The sequence below is a fragment of the Andrena cerasifolii genome, chromosome 8 (assembly GCF_050908995.1).
Source record: "Andrena cerasifolii isolate SP2316 chromosome 8, iyAndCera1_principal, whole genome shotgun sequence".
Lineage (NCBI taxonomy): Eukaryota > Metazoa > Arthropoda > Insecta > Hymenoptera > Andrenidae > Andrena > Andrena cerasifolii.
The window spans coordinates 1204819-1226743 of NC_135125.1; the positions used below are offsets into that span (position 1 = coordinate 1204819).

At 38.4% G+C, this 21925-nt stretch overlaps 2 protein-coding genes across 7 annotated transcripts in view; one reads left to right on the forward strand and one right to left on the reverse strand.

Moving 5' to 3' along the window:
• LOC143372209 (uncharacterized) overlaps window positions 1-21925 on the forward strand; it is a 568382-nt gene that overhangs the window by 366113 nt on the left and 180344 nt on the right. The gene's annotated exons all lie outside the window — the stretch shown is intronic.
• On the reverse strand, window positions 8298-9780 carry LOC143372228 (uncharacterized). Its single transcript, XM_076818274.1, has one exon. It carries the CDS (start codon window positions 9778-9780, stop codon window positions 8443-8445), a length of 1338 nt encoding a protein of 445 aa, XP_076674389.1. The 3' UTR covers window positions 8298-8442.

Here is a 21925-nt window from a genome sequence, read left to right on the forward strand (position 1 = left end):
AGAATATTACGTGATGTTCTGGGTGTTCGCCGGGAACAACGGAAACGCAAGTGCTACTGTGCGAGCGTTTGCACGGGAATACCCGCACATCCAAACCCCCAGCGAGGGTACGATTCGGCGTTTGGCGTCAAGATTATTCTCAACGGAGTCAATGATGCCGCAAGGCATGCATAGACGCTGAGGGTGGTCACATCGAGCAACTGCACAACTAAGAGTAGTCGGCCCCTTTCAGGGCCACCAATTTTATAACGTAGGAACAACACGCTCCATGAAAAGTAAATTAAGTGATTAGTGTTAGTGGCCGTGCAGTGAAGTGAATATTCGGTACATTAACCCGGACGCACTTGACGTTGCGATCCTTACCTTCGGGTGGTGTCGTATACCTGCGATCAGCTGAGCACTGGGCGCAACCCTACCATAAATCTTTTCCTCCACCGATGACCAGGATCGGCACAGTGACCTACTTAGTGACACAGGTTTCCGAAACGGAAGGAAAGGAAGGAAAGGAGTGCTCGTAGGGGTGAGTGTTATTTAATTTATTAGTGATTATTAGGTGTAGAAATAAATTCTGTTCGATTTTAGGGTTCAATAACAGTTTGATTTAAAAAGTATGAAAACAACTCAACCATCGAAATAACTTCCATTATTGTTAATTACCTTTTGCCATTTTTCTGGTAGTTTACGAATGTCACTGCGATAAAAATTCGGTTGCTTTATACTGATTACGTAAATCCAATGGGAAAGACTTTATTCATACAACTAATATTATTTCTTAAATTTATTTATGTTGGCCGTAATTAAACTACGGATTTTTACCTCAATAATGAATTATGATCACTTGTCGTACATTTTTTGTTACATTACCTTTCCGTTTATGCCTTATTTGAAAACGAAATTTGCGTATTTCTTGTCCTCACACTTCAAACAATTATTATTTAAGATTCTGCTTTAAAAAAAACTGTGTAACGCGGTTTTCTTCGATGCATGCCGACTTGCGTGTTCGTACCTTCGTAGTACAAGCGCAGCCGCCTACCGCGTAGCCAACGTTACAACGGGAGCACGGGCGGAAGGCGCGCGCTCTGATTGGTCGGGGGTTTTTGTTAATATCTCGTTAACGAAGCTTCGGATAATATTTTCGCTAAGGAAAAAGTTGTTTCAAATCACCCCCTGAGTCACCCCTTTCAAGGAACTCCGACATTTTTGTGACTCCCTGTGTACCTCAAAATTGCCTCGATACTTTTTAACGGCTAATGTTGCAAAACATGGATTCTGCCCTGTACATATTATTATATTCTTTAACATAATGGATTGTGCATACACTTTACAGCTTCGCTAGAGTTTTCTTATGTTTGTTTTAAGTCTCATAACGATCCGTTAATAATTTGAAAGAAAAAGCTTGAAGTCAATGAAAATCAAGATCGGAATTGGTTGTACTATTATATATTTCGCACAGCATGAACTGAGGTTTCTAAACGTCCGCTTGTTTGGAAAACCCTCCAGGGGCCATTCGTCTGCCGAAGTCACTGGTCCAGTTTGTTTTCCATATTCCTTGACTCTTGAAACAATTTATGCCCGGCGAAGGCGTCATTGGTCCGGGTCGTCGCTGTAGCCGTTGCACCGTAAACAGACCCACGATGATTCGACCAGCCTTCTCCGCTCAGCGCCGAATTGTCTTACAATGTATTGAAATTATCACAATTTATGTGGAAGATTGACTTTAGAGTTTAGACGAAGAAAAATGTTTTGTTTATAATTTTTATCTCGAATAGTAATGATTGGATAAACAAACTGTAAATGGAAAAAATAGTGTCGTGACGAGCTTCACAACACTGTATTTTTTAAAATCCACTTTAGCAACAGTTAGTTTTTCAATTTTTCTTAATGTTTCGACAATACTTTTTCACTTTTTCCATCGCTAGTTCCGCAATTCTTAGAATTGGAGTGAAACGCTAATCTTTTAACTACCTTTACGTGCCTAGCGAGAAAAACTCCCAATTACTACCTGAAGCGGCTAAACTACACATCTGCCTGCCAAACGTTCACCACCATAAACGTTGTAGCGAAAACAGACCCATAAAGCATTGGACTCACTGGTATGCATCAACCCTTAGGTTATTCCTGTCCACGACCTTTCTTACATTCACTTTTCTACCCATTACTCTGCTCGCCTACTTCCTTTCTCCGTCAAAACTTCCTCACAACATAGGCATAGACAATAAAGAAGAAAACCCAATAACACAGAGGCCACACTCAACGTTCTTCCCCAAAATTTCTACTTCTCGACCTAATATTAACTGGAAAAATGTATGAAACGTCAAAAAGTATTCTTATACAATTAGTAATTCAGTTTACAAGTGCATGCTAGCGTCACCGAATGTACGGGTGAGGCTGAAGGCGGATGGCTCCACGCTGTTCTGCCTTCGAGGATTTTATGGCAGGGACTTAACCTGTGCGCGGTCCTGATGGAGAGTGCATGAGGCTAAAGAGTAAACAGTCCTGGCGACTGGCGATAGCTGACGGCCGCATGAGGTTTTCCAATTATCGGGTGTCGAAAGATTGCTTGTTTGAATGAAGAGAGAGAGAGTTTAGATATGGCAAGCGGCCTGACGTCGTATTGCCAAATATTAGGGACTCTGTTCCTGGAGGATTTGGCCACGCGAATGGGGAAGGCTATGGTTTTTTGGTCAGAACTGTGATAGGCCGCGTAGTCCTTACCCCATAACTGTCCTGGAGCGAACTTCTTTACGATCCTTATAAAATCGTTTCTAACGTATAATTAAAGTGGCCCCTAGACGCATTATTGCCCGTCTGTGGATGATATTGGAAGGTTGCATAATAATATTGAAAGGTTGTACAATATATTGTGCGAATGAAGATGAAAATTGGCCCCTAGACGCTCCATATATTGTGCGTCTACAGGCCGCTTAAGTTAGGCGTCAATAAAATCATGCACTTTTCTCTACTGGGTATTTGATCTGGCCTATCGGTTTTATTGCTCTCAGCTGTCAACGGGCGGTCTATTAGAGCCCGAAGGTCCTCGCTCGCAGCAGGAAAGCAAAACAGTGGGGTGGGTAGGTCTTTCCTGATAAACCAAGCCCAAAGGCTTTTCAACAATCGGAAGCCTCTATTCTTTCCGCTGATTTCGACGATGCGCGCAACCATTCGCGTGCGGGGCTTCATGTTGCACGAGGTCCCTCGTTCAACGAGCCTCGTGGCGCGTCCACAGTCTACACATTAGAATCGACCCTTTCAAGGGTGTTCTGTACAGAGTTGGGTAAAATGTAATCTAATTACAAATTACAATTAAACTGTAATTGTGTAATTGATTACATATTATTTTCTGTAATTGTTAATTTAGGTAGTTAACCATTTGCTTGTGTGAACTATCTAAATGAACGATCACAGAAAATAATGTATAATCAATTACACAATTACAGTTTAATCGTACATTGTAATTTGTAATTAGATTATATTTTGCCCAACTCTGGTTCTGTAGCGCACATTACACATGTTAATAACCGTGCTTTAATAGCGGAGCGCGCGGTTCGCTTACCTGCAACGGGGCGCACCGCTATTTTTAACGTTCAGTATACAAATTACTAACAACAGATAGACTTATTCTATAGAAAAGACTTCAGCGAATATGGTATTATTTTTTTCGAATGTTTTAAGTCGGGACCTTGAATCGGATTGAAAGCCCCGTTTCGTTAAAAGTAGTCCGATTTAAATTATTTTCTGTCCGTTTAATCGGGAGAATGCAAGGAATCCATTGGTGCCACTTTCATAATGATACGATAAAAAATAAGGAAATTCACTTTCTGTATAATCGATGACACATCGCCGAGCAACTCCAGGCGCCAGTTTAGATGAGTGAACGATACAATGTCGTTCGGCTCGGGCCTCGCGCGGCAGCGATCAAAGGCTCTCGTGAGTCTCAAGGCTCGCCAAGGTTAGTCGAACTTCAATCCATTAAAATACGATTGAATATGAGAACACTATTCGTTCAATCATGATTGAATCCCCACGATTGAAGTAGTTCAATCATGGCCGACAATTGAATCCCCATGATTAAAGTAGCTCAATCATGGCCGACGATTGAATCCCCATGATTGAATTATTTCAATCATGGGCGCTTCGATTAAAAATTGACTCGGGTTAGTCTTATTCATGACGAATAAGACTAAAGTCTTTTTTATTTGATACGCCATTTATAATAATTTGTTATTTAAATAATGCTCATCTCTGGCTTCAAGTCATCGGGCAATTGCATTGCTTCTTCTCGTACATACATGGTAAATGTTTATTTTAGGGGAGGATTCTCCGATTTCAATGACCTTGGCATATATTGTCAAGGTCATTATTCGGAACATTTCCCTTTAAACTTTTTGGCGGCCGGCTTTAGTTTACGACATTTTCGCAAAAAACTTTAGTTAACACTAGAACTACCAAATTTAACCTGCCGGCGCACAGTGGTTCAAACCTGGAAAAACCCTAAATTATGAAAGTCGGGTTTTTAAGTATCGATTATTATTTTCTGGAAGATAATGAACCAATCTATATTTCTATGAAAAGGGATATGTGTTTTTCTCTTTAATACGCAAGTAAAATGCATCTGAAGTAGACCTTTCATATTCTAGCGAGATTCTGACAGTTTTCTAACCAAAGTTCCGACATTTTCCTTTTGTTTTTGGGGACATTTATAATCAAATGAATTATGTATTATAAACAGGTATAGTCTCAGCTTATGTATGACGTAAATAGTTTTCAAAATACATAAACGAAATCATGTTTTCGAGCCTTAAAGAAAGGTACGTAGGTATTTGAGGTTGTAACTGCTTTTTGTAGGCTTACAAAAAAGCTAGGCGCTCCTACGTTCTCTTGATGATATGTTTTGAAAGTAGATACCATCACATAAATGTCCTGCAAAAATTAGCTGCTACTTCTTGCAACACTAGCTGATATTAATGTTTAAAGTTTGAGAACATATGAAATTTTGGGGGGAACAGCAGGACTCCTGAATAGGTTCACGGCTCTTCGCTACGTGTTTCGGATGATTTTCGTGCCTGTACAAAATTGTTACTCTCATAGGAATGAGTTTCAACAAAACGATATACCACCATGTCAAATGTGAATATTGCAAATCATGTGAAATACATAAAAGGAAATTTGAAGCCACGCAATATGAAAATTCATTAGTAATACATGAGAATGCTCTCGTGGCATGAAAACAGCAAGCAAGTATAAACTATAAAAGAGTGTTTTTGTTTATTGTTTTAAAGATTTGCTTTATCTTATATTGAAATTAATAAATCCTATAATTTCGCAGTTTTGTACAAAGTTCTCTGCGAAGTTTTCTTCCACGCGAATAAATCATTTGAACACTTCTTACACGAAAATTATTCGGTTTTCGAAGACGACCACATTAATAAAATAGTGAGTGAAATTAATAAAAGATTTTTATCACAGTTGAACTTGAGACTTAGGTCAGTACACCGTATTAAAGCGAAGTTTTATAAAAAATACTGCGATTGGTTGGAAGGTGTCTTTGTGGTAAATTTAGTAAGTGTCGATTTAGAAGCTGTGGATTTATCTGCAAATAGTGAAGGCAGGCCAAGGAAAAATTTTGAAGACTGTTGTGATCGAGCGAAGAAATACAAAGTAAGCGAGCACCGAGACTCGTTTTCCCAGGACCTTATCGACGCTACTGCTACTTCATCTGCTCCGGAAGCTAATACTAGGGCCTTTGATGCTTATTCTGCTCTGGCACTAATAACTCAAATGAAACTGACCAAGTACCAATACAATACTCTCAGGAAAGCAACTGCAGATATTGGCCACAATATTTTTCCCAGTTATAAGAAGGTACTAGAATCAAAAAATCTCTTCAAATATTTTGGGCATTATAGATAGTTTCCTAATGGGCCGATAATTCCGAACATCAGAGAGATCACCGGCCTTGAAGACAGGAGTAACAAGGCTAGACTTCCACCTCCTAGGAAAAGCTAAAGTAGTAAGTGAAGCATTAAAAATATTCCAAAGAGGCCTCGCGAGAATAAAACCACACTGTTTGAAGAACAGAGGAGGAATGCTATCAGCACCCGGACCCTTATTCGTGTCAAGACCATTGAGCTTAGTGAAAATGTCTCCAATAGAAATAGTGAGTTCATTCAGGTTAAGGTCCATATACGAAATTTGGTCCATGCTCAAGGCCGATGACTGCCCCAGCGGAGAAGTATATACTGATTCAAAGTAGGTAGCAAATAAATTAGCGATTGCAGAACACGACGAAGCGGTTGAACTTTCATGGCGCATAGTAGTAGGAAGTGCATGGTCACTCCGCTTGGCATTCACGAACCCCCAGAAATTCCTAATATTACTCCGAACAGAATTCTTAGTAGCGTCGACATGCTCACGATAATCAGTCTTAGTTAATAATTTGCACTGAGAGCGGAGACTAGAGAATAACAAATAATCATTAAAAGAGTTGGAGGTTTTGTAAACTTTATGCGGTCTCTTCTTGTCCCGAATGAGAGATCTCAACCGAGGCGAAAACCACCGAGGATACGAAGATCGTCTAAACGTCCTCACAGGGACAAAGGCCGCAATAACATCATTAAAATGAGAATATAGACGATCTACAGCAAGGTTCGGATTAATCCCACAAGACTCTGAATCCCAATCTATAGCATTCAAGTAGTTAATTATGCTAAGGTAATCTCCTCGCTTGAAATCATAATACATGACACTATCACGGCTATGGTCAGTAGACATAAACAAACCATTTAGACGCACATTTAACGGTGGATAATACATATTTGGAGAGACTAGGGCATGAACGGCATTATCAACAACAACTTCAGTGGCCTGTACAAAAATTAAATCTAACAAATAGTCGAGAGAGTTAAAAATAGTATTCGCTTGAGCTAGGCCGCAGTAGCTATACCCTTCGAGGAGGAGATCAATGGCAGTTGACTCAAGAGATGAAATCCCCGTTTTTTTTTTAACAGTTTGAGCCTGGGCAATAGGTCAGACTGCATGGCGGAGGTTAAAGTCCCCCAAAATATAGAAAACGTCCTCTCTAAAATCGTGAAAAATCTGCGAAACACAGCCAACATGATTATCGTAGAGATCCGGATGGGAGGTTGCCGAAAGATATAAATCACCGAAGATGACATACTTAGTATGAAGGCGCACCCGTACAAAGACCTGTTCCAAATCATCAGTTATGGGATGAATCATCGAGCAAGGCAACGAGTTTCTAACTGCAACAAGGACACCCCCCCCCCCCTCGCCCCCCGCCCCTCGAAAAAACTAGTGCTGGGGATCTATCCACCCGAAAGACATTCAAATCACCCAGGCCTAACTCAGACGAAGAAATAGATGTATTAAGCCAAATTCCTATAAAAATACGAATGTCATACTAAACAGCCGATGACATAATTGCGGTTTTCAAATCTTCAAGTTTAGTTCTCAGCCCGCGAACATTCTGATAATACACCATGGGAGAACTTAAGGGGGGAGCCTGGTGTAACTAAATGAAAATCGAGGCATTTTTGAGGAATTTTTTTTAAAGAAAGTATTTGATAGATCTTTCTGAAACTTTCAGGATATTGTATTAACAGGTTAAGGTATATAAAAAAAAAAATTATTAAAAAAGAGCGGCAAATAAAGTTATGCCCAGTCCGTTGGCGACGCAATTATTGCACTGCGGGCAACGTAGCGTCTTTTGGTTTCATCTGAAACCAAAAATCGAACAATTTTCTTTTAGTTTATAAGTGTACGCACAGAATGAAGAAATTTGAAACTTAAAAGATGCAAAATGAACAAATGGCGGCCCCTTGAATAAAAAGTTCACTGTTTCCAACGAAATTTCGCCCTAAATGTCTAAAAAAAATAGTTATTTATTTAAACAATATCATTATACTAATAACTTAGTACTATGAAGAAAATGTTCACAAATATCCGTGCACAAGGCCAAGTCGATTGGTCGAATATTTTTTGAGTTACATTGCCCGCAAAGTATAAAACTGTCGTTTCGAGAAAAACACATTTCAAGTTTTGTGGTAGCCTGGCGCTCCGTAGCAAAATCGGCTATATCCGCTTTAATTTTTCGAATTTCGTTTTGCTGCTTTGGGAGCATATTATCGTGATGTTTAACTATTGATTTATGCAAAAAAAATCGATTTCTTCGAACCCCTACACTAGACTCCCCCTCTTAAATGTGTAAAAAAAGTTATGTATTTAAACAATATCATTATACCAATAACTTAGCTCTGTGAAGCATATGTTCACAAATATCCGTGCACAAGGCCAAGTCGATTGGTTGAATATTTTTGGAGTTACATTGCCCGCAAAGTGTACAACTTTCGTTTCGAGAAAAACGCGTTTAAAGATTTCGGTGCAGATAAATAACACTTTCCGGAAACCTACAGCTGTTTTCTGCTAATCCGCTATGCCAGGTCCATACATTAGACCTTCCTCTTCCTCAAACTCTTCGAGCAGGGCCGCATTTTGTTCCCCACGAATAGTTCGTTCCTCCCTGATGCTGCTGAGGCTGCGCCGTTCTTGTCTCTTCAGCCGCTGCGCGTCGTGTTCATGGGCGAACATTTTGCACTCTCGGCCGATAATGAGGTCCAGTGCTTGCATTAATTGCAGCACAAAACTATAGCCTTCATTAAATGTGCCAGCAGCCAGGAAAGAAGCGATTTCCACGATTTTGAAGCCGCAGTTTAAATGTTTAGGGGCCAATCGCCATATTGTGGCGTTAAAACTCTCGTTCGCATTCTGTGTGTGGCCACCTAAGCATCTTTCTAATAAATCTACTCGTGACAAATCTTCATAAATTGGCAGAATGTGCTCCTGTACGTCCGGATGGAGTGCAGGTAGGTGCTCATAACTTCCTATGGTACCTGCAGCTTCTGCAACGCGCCATTTGCACCATGAGTTAGTTCCTGTGGGACAGTTTTGGTGTTGCGGGTTTTCACCGGTGGAAATCATATGATAGAAAGTAGCCATTACAGCCTTCTGCATTTCTTCAACGGATTCATGGTTCCTTCTTATAGCTAGACCGTAATATTTTGTCCATTTTTTAGTAAGGACTTCTGTCAATTTTCCTCTACCTCCGAGTTTAGCAGATGTTTTTACGCTTCGCAAACGACTTCCCATTCTTTTCTCGACGTGGCCGACACATTCACTTTTTTTTACATCGAAATCATCGCCATAAGGTTGCATGTCCACAATCGCTTTGAATGTCTTCGCGTCTCCGTCACCAATATAATTCAAGTATTTCACTCCGAACTTTTCCTCCGATCTTGAAAACATTTCAACCATGGAGATAACCTCCATTTTTCCTGCGGAGCCGTGATGGTTTATGGAACATTCGTCAGCATGATCTTCCAACCACAGCTTATAATCGTCATTATCTTTTTTCTTTTCCCAATATGTACATGCTTGGCAATAACTCCCTTTAACCACAATATCTATCACCTTACCACTGCAGTATCCAATTAGTGTAATTACACCAAACAGAGAAGAAAAGCCGCGCTTTTTCCAAGATCCATCGCCGGAAACTTTAAAACTTGATGCAGGTCTTCCATTTTCCTCATTCTTCTTTTTTTCTTCTTCAACCGCCTTTTTGCATAGAATATCAAATGCAGTTTTTGTCGTATCATGAAGAAGTTTCACAATATCGTCGTAACAGCTTTTGCTTAGACCTTGTCCAAGATCCATAAGGCCACAAAAAACATTAATCCCTTCTCTTGCGATGCCCAGCATTCTCATAACGAAGAGTAGTCTCCGATTAATTTCATAGCCATTTTGGATAAATGGACCAGAACTTATTTTTGTCGTGCCACATGTACACTTGGCTGTTATTTTAAAGCCGAGGCCTCGATGTCCAGATTCGTCAAATGTTATTTTTTGTTCGCACTCTTTACAAAGTAGAATGTTCGCAATGGCACTAAATACACTTACGAATTCGATGATTCTATAACAGTGACTCGAATTCACTATCACTGTACTGGCACGCGCGGATTTTAATTTTCTCGCGGAAGTGCTCGTTGTTAGCTGGCGATTTTTATCACAAAATTTATTTCCCAAAAATTTCCTTCGACACGGCCTATTCGGACGATAATTATCCCTTCTGGTTATTTTATTACTCATTTCAGTATTATATTTCTGCACGAGGTGAAATTCGAACTAACACTCACGGACAGCACAACGTATTTCCCGAGAGAACCGTTTATTTACAAATACTTGTAGAATTATTATATAAATATATTTATAATAAGATGATAAATAATACGGAATTCATTAGATCTAAAACTATTACGATACATCTAAATACGATTAACTACAACACAATACACCTAGTGCGAAAACTCTGAAAGGTTCGATTGGTTCTCTTTGCTGGTCGTAACGACTCTGCCCGCTCTGTTCGTCATCTAGCAAAACTTATTTTTCCAAAGAAGACTATCCGCCGAACAGGTATCATTTTACCCATCAAACAGGGTAATTCCACTCAATAAAACGATTTCCCTCCCCCGAAAAGTCCCTGAGCGAGTCGCTGGGCCCGCTGACGCATCGGGTTTTCCCCACGGCCCTGACTCTTTAGTGACATACAATGCGCATACAAGCAAAAACAATGAACAATAAACAATGTACTATACACAGGCACATAATCGCCAAAACGTTGATGCTATTGTACAGACCGTATGTCACGAAGGAATCGTGAAGCGGAGAACACCTCACGCTTTCTAGTAAAACTGCGTCACTTGCTGCTCCGTAGCAAAACCGGCTATATCCGCTTTAATTTTTCGAATTTCGTTTTGCGGCTTTGGGAACATATTGTCGTGATGTTCAACTATTGATTTATGCAACAAAAATCGATATCTTCGATCCGCTACACCAGGCTCCCCCCTTAATGGTTTTTTGAGGCAGGATCACGAGTTCTTCTGAGCTCTACGATGGTCGGCATTCCATGGACGTAACGAATAGTCCAGTTGACATCCCCAGTTTCATGGAGTTCACGCAGCCTCTTCCTCAGTTGGTCCAATACTAAACGCTGACTCCTTGTCTTGTCATCCGTAATTTTACAAGGCCCAGCATAGCGGGACTTGCCTCTCAAAATATTGATGACAACCTTCGGTGATTTAAGACGAACACATAGAGACCTTGGAGCAGAGCCATTAGGTTTCCCGATCCTGTGCATAGTTATATTCGTAGATTCCGAAGGCTGCATCTGGTTCAGTATGGATCTGACGCCCTCAAGATCGTTACCACGAGACAGGTCTGGTGAGGTATTCGGCGATTCAGGCAAACCGTGGATAATGAGGTTCCGCACCCTAATCTGCCTGTTGTTCGATTCAGCAACAATCTCATCATTCGCCATAAGACTCGAAGACAGCTGGCCGGTCATGCAAGATGAGTCCATACATCCATCAGCCGTGATCAGAGCCAAGCAGAGCCGTCAAAGTTTGACTAAAATTGGGCAAGAGAGTCTTCCGAAATTATAACGGAAACAGAAACCACAACAAAACACATGTAGCGTTGCTGGATGACAAACTCAGGCTATTTATCTCTATCTAATCAGGATTACAGGTAAAAGTTATAAATAAACCAGGTCGACCATATTTACGGACGTATGTCATAGCAGCCTGAGTTTTTTCGTGCGTATAACGTGGTGAACCTGTAAAGGTTGATGGAAGGATGACCTATTGAGCTAGATTAGCAGCACTGATGTTCGCACCTTGATTGACTGCATCTCGCAAATATATATAATCATCTGTACGTAATTTTTGTTTATTACGTCGTATGAAATCCAATCTTTCAGTGATCATTTTCGCCATCTTATCAACGCAAAATTGGCTGAATAAATTTCGAAAATAATGTAAGTGATTCGTAGAATTTTCTGTAACCATAAAGCCGGGAATCCACCGGGAAGCTAAGCTAAGCTATGTTATGCGATGCTATGTTTCAACGTAGCTTTTGGTGGAAACGGTTCCATAAGAATGTATTGAACATAATTTTTTTAAAACGTAGCATAGCATCACATAGCATAGCTTAGCTTCTCGGTGGATTCCCGGCTTTAGTCTATAGGCATAAAACTGCATGCAAGGAACAGTTTTATTTTATCCAGTATTAATTTGCTGAATAGTTTTGTAGGAATTTAATAAAGATATTTATTAAAATAATAAATGCAAAAAATATATTAATATAAGGAATTGTGGTTTGATATAAAGAACTGTAATTCGTAAGCCACGCTCGATCTGATTCACTCTTCACGCACTACGTCCGATTTTCACAACGATTATCAGCGACTGTCTTTAACAGTTGTTGTCGCCGAATTGCTACGGTTCGCATCGGTTTGTGTTGGTTTCCGTCGGTTTGGTGTACATGCCGGTTGCCAGCCTGAGCGCGCGGCTTTTACACTCTTGTCCGAAACATTCACTCCTACAGTTTAGTACCCATCCTCTACTCGGGAAACATGAGAGGGTATTGGAGAGAATCGTACGATCGGTGAAGTTCAGATACTCGTTTTATTTGACCATTTCGCCAACTTAAAACTATATCTCTCGGTCCTTTATCTTCATCTACCAGCAGTACAGCTACTTCATTGGTAGATGGAGCATTATAATAACCTCTATGATAATTTACAGGTATACGATCAGCGTGAATAATGAGTTGGAAATCATCATTATCATGTACACCTCTACACTGTTGATTGTATTTAAAACTTCTAATCAAGTTATTATTTTCTAATAATATATTTTGTAATAATTCAATTAATGTCTTCCTAAATTTGGAACAATATTTGAACGAATACGTAATTGGTCAGCATCAGAAATAAAGTAAATTTGAAGAAATTGATGATTAACACCGGGCGCAGGAAGTAAATTCCCAGTACTTTGGTAAACTTGCCCTTGAATTTTAAACGTAGGCATGAAATTTCCTTCTGTAATTTGTTTCGCCCGAAAAGAAGTCATTTCCGATAGTGAGCAGAACGAATTCGCTGGTCTTGCAATCGCTGTGATATTTCAGAAGAATTTATTTCAAATTGCTGCGATAAACGCATATCTCTAACAGGACTTGTTTCCAAAGCCCGTCGCACAGTGGGCCGGATTCACTTAGTTTGAGCCATTTGGGTCTTTTTTTTAACATATCGGAATGAAATTTACGCCAAAAAATAGGAAAAAATTATTCCTTTCTAATGATGTATAATTTAAAATTTTTTTAATTTATTTATTTATTTACTTTTCAATTTTTTTAACTAATTTGTGATAAAAAAAAATTTAATTCCGTTTATTTGATACCTTATTTAATGCCCTTTTCAGTGGTTTAAATGGAATGTTCGGGAAACTTTTCATTTCCATGTTATAAGGAAAAATCAAATAATAAATGAATGCAACCAAATATCGCCTTGTTGAAATTAAAGACCAACCTTTTGCGCTAAACATCATCTTCTATTAGTAATTAATGTAAATAATGTATTGAAAAATAATTCTGAATATAGTGAGGAAATTTGCGATATTTTTTTAAATTGACAAGGAATATCTTTCGAGTCCCAACGAGTCCCAACTTCTAACGAATTGGAATATTTTCAGTACTCCCTCCTCTAGATGATTATGTAAAAACCACATCCTACTTCGTCCTACTTTACAAATTATTACTGTTTAAAGCGCGTCGCGTGACGCGTCGCGTCCGATATCGGGACTCCGCGAGACACTCAGACACTCTCCCAAGGATTTGTTTAGATTATAGGCACATGAAATTGTTTATGCTATGGTGCAGATAAGCCTTCGCCTAAAATTGTATTCTGACTCTCAATAGGTACTATTAAACATAAAAAGTAATTTGACTAATCTTACCATTTCGTGTTGTAAGTAACAGGCTGATAGTTGAGTTTCTTGATTTTATTTCAGTATCAGCTCTGCAGCTTCAGGATCCAGTGGTTTAACTTTCTTCTTGTATGATTTGATTCTTAAGGTCGATATGTATGGGTCGGACGTTAATAACAATCTATGAAATATGTCTTCATTTGTAGCAATTCTGGAATATTTTCGAGTATTATTGGCCCTAAATTTTTTAAAATCTTTATGTTTTGTTTCTTGAGCTTCTTCTGATAATTGGCCAATCGGAAGCAGTGCATGCTTTATTATTTCATCACTATGTATCAATAGCTTATGTACGGAGGCTGGCATATAATACCACCCATAGTCATGGACAAAATATCTTGCTGTAGTCTGGGTGTATTCTTTGAATTTCTCAAGATTTATTTTATGTGGAGAGGAAATTACTTGTAGAATGGTATGAAAACGTTTAATTAATTTTATATCGATTCCTGTTATTTCTGCCGAAAGCTGGGCATTGGAAAAGAATCGCCTTGCAGTGTTTCCATCATTAGATGAACCCCATCCTTGTTTCACCATATCAACTAACAAACCCATTTTGTCTTTGAACTTTCGTTGTATCTCCTCCTTTCTCTCATTGTGGAGTTTCTTTCTTTGTGGTGTATTTGCTGTCCACTTTTTAAACGGCATGTTATATGCTACATGTAGCAAACATTCGAAACATCGAATCCAAGCGTGGAGTGACGAAATTCCAAACGAATAATTACTATTGTTGCAAACTTTAGAATTTACAAGATCTAAATTATTCATTTCCGTTGGTTTGGCATTACAAATATAGCAACGCATTGCGGATTTCGTATTTGTTATGATATTGCATATTTTGTTGTCCACCATTGTCAGAGCCATGACATATTCTATTTGTACATTATTTATTTTAAATGGTTCTAAATTCTGAATTTCATTATTAACCCTACTGATTTCCTGGTTTACTATTTCGTCTGTTTCTTTTACAAATTCAAATTTCATTGGCCGACAATACCATGGTGATGATGGCCAAGGATTTACCCATAAGTCTTTGCAAGTTAATTTATTGTGTAATCTTAAAGGCACCAAGCTTGAAACAAAAACGCTGTCCTCGTTTCTTGAAAAATCCGTTTGTAATTGCTTGTACCTTGGTTGCCCCGAAGCACCATCACAACCCCATTTACATGTAAGTACGAATTTTGTGTTTTCTGTTAATTTCCCTAAACTTTTTAATATTCTTGATGTTGTGTGGTCTAACAAGCTTTGTAGTTCTACTTTCGCATAGTTTTCGGTGATTTCAATTGTATTCTTTGATGGGTAACAATTATTTTTTTCTTTGCGTAATTGGAAGTACGAGGGCCACTGGTTGTTATTACACCTAATTGATTCATTTCTAATACTAATATATTGAAATTTTGAAAGATCAGCGGTAATAAATATGCTTAAAGCTTTTTCTGGTGCAAAAATTTTTCCTTTTGACGTACACTTCTTTTTAAATAGAGTTTCAATATTCTTATTATTTTCATTATCTTCTAGATATTGAAGAAGGCGTGACTGTTTATGCATTCCACGTTTTCTATAACTCATTTTTACTGCATTCAGTAATTCTTCCAAGGAGAAATTGTTTACTAAAGATCGACTTCTTCGTTGTTTTTCACTTCTGCTGGAATCAGAATATGATTTTTTCCCTTTATAAATTTCTACAACAGATAATTTCGGCCTCACTGCAGGATTTTTTGAACTTGTAGACAGGATTTTTGATAATATTTCACTTGGATATATGAAATCTTTTGCTAACCATTTCGCATTACTTTTAAGGAATTTGGTTTCTATATAGCGAGATTGGACCCATTTCTGCTTTAATTTACAAACAAATTTGCGTAACCTTGTTTTTAGTGCGTCTGAACTTTGTGAAGAAATATCGATTTTCTCACATATAATTTGGTGTAAAAATACGTAGTCATTCAGGGCTTTGGACGAATCTTTTAGTGTCAAGAACAAGTCTTGGTGTGTGCGGAAAGCCTCCATTATCGTTAAATAACTAATATCTGAATAAAAAAAGAAAATGCGGAATGCTGTTGAATGCTAGAAAATACCCACTAAAATGTATAAGTGTTTTCGTACTTACCAAATATGTGTAAAATGAAATGTAATATAAATGTAAGAAAACAAAACTTAAATATAAACTTCACTGATGAACTTCACTGATAAACTTATATAAATATAAAATAAACACATATATTATGCACTCTAAATATAAACTATACAAGGCAAAACTAAAATTGTATAAAACGAAAGAATACTAGAGCGAAACGTTAAAATATTTTGCAAAATGCTTCGAATGTCACACTGTGCAGTCTCTGATGGTACTGTTTCAACTGACTGCAGACAGAAAATCCAGGACTTTGTCGAAGGCTTATCTGCACCATAGCATAAACAATTTCATGTGCCTATAATCTAAACAAATCCTTGGGAGAGTGTCTGAGTGTCTCGCGGAGTCCCGATATCGGACGCGACGCGTCACGCGACGCGCTTTAAACAGTAATAATTTGTAAAGTAGGACGAAGTAGGATGTGGTTTTTACATAATCATCTAGAGGAGGGAGTACTGAAAATATTCCAATTGGTTAGAAGTTGGGACTCGTTGGGACTCGAAAGATATTCCTTGTCAATTTAAAAAAATATCGCAAATTTCCTCACTATATTCAGAATTATTTTTCAATACATTATTTACATTAATTACTAATAGAAGATGATGTTTAGCGCAAAAGGTTGGTCTTTAATTTCAACAAGGCGATATTTGGTTGCATTCATTTATTATTTGATTTTTCCTTATAACATGGAAATGAAAAGTTTCCCGAACATTCCATTTAAACCACTGAAAAGGGCATTAAATAAGGTATCAAATAAACGGAATTAAATTTTTTTTATCACAAATTAGTTAAAAAAATTGAAAAGTAAATAAATAAATAAATTAAAAAAATTTTAAATTATACATCATTAGAAAGGAATAATTTTTTCCTATTTTTTGGCGTAAATTTCATTCCGATATGTTAAAAAAAAGACCCAAATGGCTCAAACTAAGTGAATCCGGCCCACTGTGCGTCGTCGTGTATCTGCTCTTGTTCTCATTTTTCAGAGTCTATTTTGATGCTGCTCGGCACTTTCGTTTCTTCTTAAAAAAGAAGAACGTCTAGTCTAGCATCAGCGGATGCTATAGAAAGATTTTTTTTGGCATGTTAATGTTAATTAAGCCGAAAATATAAATGTCCATTATCGGCAAGTGGCGGTACTCGAGAGTGACGGTACACGATCTGCCCGGCTCTCTTATAGACATGACTGCTGTATTCCACTTGCGAGAAGTGCTCGGCCCGATCGCCACCTGGCGGTCGCATCGCGTAGTATCCATCGCCGCCGGTCGAGTATATTTTACGTGATTAATCATAGCCTATGTCCGTTCTCGTGGTTCAAGGATGCTGTAGTTAAAATTTCTTAATGATCGGATCAGTACTGTTTGAGATTTTTGTATACACACAAACAAACGTTGTAGATTTATTATAATAGTATAGATGTTTGTTCAACTGCTCTCTGCATAGGACGTTTAATTATCTTATAATAAGTATATAACTTTCAGCATGGGCATAGCTAGGATTTCATTCAGGGGGTGAAGGGGTGGGGGTAGCAATAAATAGTGAAACCAGTTTTAGTATTACAATTTATATACGTAGGTAGGAACCAAGATAACTGGGGTCGTGTAGAGCGACATTACTTTACAAACCTAACCTAATAATCATTTTTTGGAGACATCCCCATATCTATTTTTTCTTTTCACGTATAATTCCTTACTACCAACGTACCATATTGTAGCACAAGCACGTTTCAAGTAATTCAAATGTAGGGGAGTCCGGGGCAGAGTGTAACAAAAAAAGTTTTCACAGTTTCTTCTCAAAAGTGATTCCTTAATCTGGAAATAATTTGAGTGACCTACTACTTACATATGTGGTGAACTCATTGTAAGTACGTGACAAAATCTTGGACACTTAGACTCTAACTTCATCTTAAACAAATCTGAACCTTTGCTACTGTTACGAGCCGGGGCTGCGGCAACGCGAGAGGCCGGCGGGAGGGGTATTTCCCAAGGAATACGGTTTGTGAATTTGTTAGTTAGAGGGCGGACGAACCTGATGCGAAATCAGGGGGCCGCAGGATTATCGGAAACGAGAACGAACCTCATGCGAAATCAGAGCCTCTAGGAATGGAGTCACTCACGGACGAACCTGATGCGAAAACCGGGACCCGCAGGAGGGTGATTATTCGTGAACGAACCCGATACGAAATCGGGGAGTCATTAGGATGAAGTTCACAGACGAACTTGACGCGAAGTCGAGGAGCTGTTAGGAGGTTGAATCATTCACAGACGAACCTGGTGCGAAACCAGGGAGCTGGTCGGAAGTTGGTAGATTTACAGACGAACCTGATGCGAAATCAGGGAGCCGCACGAGGGTTAAACGTGGACGAACCTGATGCGAAATCAGGGAGTCGCGGGAAATGTTAGTATTGCCTCGTAACTCTTAATTAAAGTTTGATACAGCTCGAGCGGTAAAGTTGTATCGGTGGGTGGTTGTTACTAATATTATAAGGATCGCTAGGTGAAAGTTGGGTTTAACGAATCTACTCGATCTCGACGTGAACACCATTCAAATATATTCAATAATTAAATATAGTACAAATGTAAGTGTCGCGAGTAATTAGTTAGATAGTGTAAATTATCAATAATTGCACGGTGTTGACGCACTGACGATGCGGGGCGTAAGAGTGGCTATTTGGAGAAGCCAAATAGAATATAAACCGAACTTGCGGATTCTAAAAGGTTAACTTCTGATTCTGAAGGGGACTCGAGCCCGATATCACTGGATAATAACCAACTCTGTACGAGCGTGACACGACGTGACTCTACGCGTGACTGTATAGCTTTGAACCAAAGAGGGTAGAAACCAAAGGGTTTATATAGTCTCAAAAATGAGTGGGGATTCGTTAGGAATCTCCATATAAGGAAATCCTCCGGGGTCTTCGTCGTGTCACTCCCGTTCTCATGGGCGCCATCCAGCTGATCGAGATCACGACCCCCATTAGTGATGTGTGATAAGGGAAAGGATTTTACGGCGTTTTCCCTTTGCAGACACGATCTCGAAAAACGGTTGAAAGCAGCGTATGGGAAAATTCCACATACGTAACATTACAATGTGTCCCAGTCCGGGGAAAAAGTAACACCATCTGGGGTAAATTGTAATATATCTGTTCTACTTATTTAAATACAAATATGAACACAAATAAACATTTCTAAAAAATTTAAATGAAAACATAGATCATTATTAAATATTTGATATACATGAGTTAAATAATCATTGCTTCTTCATCTGATTCAATCAAAATCTTCTTCTTCGTTTTCTTTACTTTTGCCTTCATACTTTTTTCTACTTTTTCCGGTGTGTCAGTAAATAGCATGTTTGTTTTATCACCATTTACAGCGGAGTAAGTAGAAACATGTTACAATTTACCCCGAGCTTGAATTTTTGCGTTTTATCGCAGCAAACGGGAAACGAAACATGAAATTACTAAAATGCGTACACATTATAATAAACCATTGTGTACTGATTCGTTTGCGACAAAGAAGCAGCTATTCAAACGGTTTCTAATGCCGGTTAATTGAAATAAAAGTGCTAAGACAAACTTTAATTACGTGCTCTACATACTAAAATTCTGGGCTATAAGCACAAAATGAATACCTAACGCTCGTTTGTGTCACTAAAACCGTCGGAGGTAATATCGCCAAGCAGCTCTCGCATGCTGTGGGTTACCAGATTTGTCGTTCAAAAGATTTTACTTATGTTACTATTTACCCCATGTTACAACCTAACCCAGTCTCCCCTACAATGAATTTTCTTTGCTTACACTACCAGCAGACTTTCCGTTTAAATTTTTACAAGTACAACGCAACAGCTGAGGATTTCTTTCCACATTCAGAATAGAATATGGAAATAGCAAACAGCTCCCTCTCGCGTTCATCAGGCAGCCGCGTATCTATGGATATTACCATTTCTGTGCAGAAAAAACCTGCTGTACTACCGACCTGCCCAATCGGCCAGGTCACTTGCCGTGTTTACCCCCTTAACGTAGAACTTGTAGAAATAGAGTGGCCTTTTTTGCAATATACTAAGTGTAGAGACTACACAATGTGTCCAAAGGAGGTGAGAGCGTATAGCAGAAAGTCTTGTTCCAGGAAATTTAAATGCTAATGGTAACTTAGGGAAAATGAAGAAAAAGATCCAATATTTTTGACGCACAATTTATTGGTGTTGCAATAAAATTAATTTAGTTTGTTTATTGGTGAATTGAAATATTGTTAATGGGAAACTAATAAAATTAATAAATAGCGTGGAAACTACTGTGGATTCCACTATGGAAGTATTACGAATATCTGTCACAAAAGATTAGAAGGTATCAAGGGAGATGTGTTTTCAGCGTACTTTTACTTTCTTCACTAATGTGTCTTGCTCTACATTGTAAGCAATCCGCCATAATTTTCTTAATTCTGAATGCTATGTGTTTTCACAAATTTTGTCGATTTACATTATTTGACAAATTTCCAGAAACTTGTGCAAAAGAAGACGTTTCATTTCTATCCAAGCCTGTGCGTCCCCTTCATTTCTATCCAAGCCTCTGCGTCCCCTTCATTTTTATCCAAGCCTCTGCGTCCCTTCCATTTCTGTAAGCTTCACATAAAAACTCTAAACTAAAAATAGTTTGCTGGTATAAAAATATATCTGACAATTTAAATGCAATTTGTTACAATATATTATTTTGTACATGCATGGTATTTCCAGAAACTTATACGAAAGATGATTCTCTGTCGAACCTTCTCCGGACAACTTCCAAGTCTGTGCCTCCGTTTCATTTCTACTATAAGCTCTACATAAAGAGTCTATTAAAAAATTTTGGCGACTTAGTTTGTTAATTGAGACAATAATTCAGTGTTCCATGTGATGTAAAAACTCGCGACATTTCAAATTATTTGACACTTGGCAGGTTATTATTGATTGACACTTGGTAGGTTATAATTCAATGGTATAGATACAGGGTCAGCGTTTCATCCTCCAACCCGCTTTCGCGCGAACTTGTAAAATGGCAACAGCGCCTCACGGACGGATTCCACTACCACTATGGCCGATACTTCCGCCATCTATGAGCTGTTGATGAAAGTCTTTTAGATGAAGGTCTTCTAGATGCTAGTAGAGTACGCAGGGTGCTTTTGGCTTTGGTCAGAGGAAATTAAATTTGACGTAGCAGACGGGGAAGAAAATGGTTGCCATTTTAAGAGTGCGTTCGCACCGATCCCGTTCCACGTGGAAATATCTACCTTTGCGACGGTTCAGATGCGGTATTAGACCACGCTGACGCAATAGTGGCCCAGGTTGAAGAATTTGGGGCCTTTTTCGTACAACTTTTGAACTATAAAAGATATCGGAATGCAATTTGCGCCAAAAAATGGGGTAAAATTATCCTCTCTGAGTGATGGATAATTTAACATATTTTTCGTTTACTTAATTTTTGTTTTATCAATATTTTAACCATAATTGCTGTAAAAAGCGTTTGCAAACTGTTTATTTGATACTTTATTTAGTGCAATAGGCTTGTTGTCTCTGTATCATTATTTTCATAAATTGAGAAATTAAATTTTTATTCAATGATATGATAGTTCTGCAGGCCTCAGAATCTAATGTTCTGGTTTTCTTTTTATGATTTTATCCTTAAGGGGGATTCTCGTGTAACAGCCCCAAAAGTAATTTATATTTAAGAATTTTTTTCGCAAAAACTGTTTGTCATATGTGATTTAACTCGTTTCGGATATAAGGAGGCATTTTTGAACTTGCAGAAAATATTTTTTTTTAGGTCGATCCTACTTATTATTTATTAGTTATTGTGGAATCTTTTCCACCTTTTCGACGATGTAACTCCTGTTGGCGGAATGTGCAGCACCTGTCACAGTCATTTGAT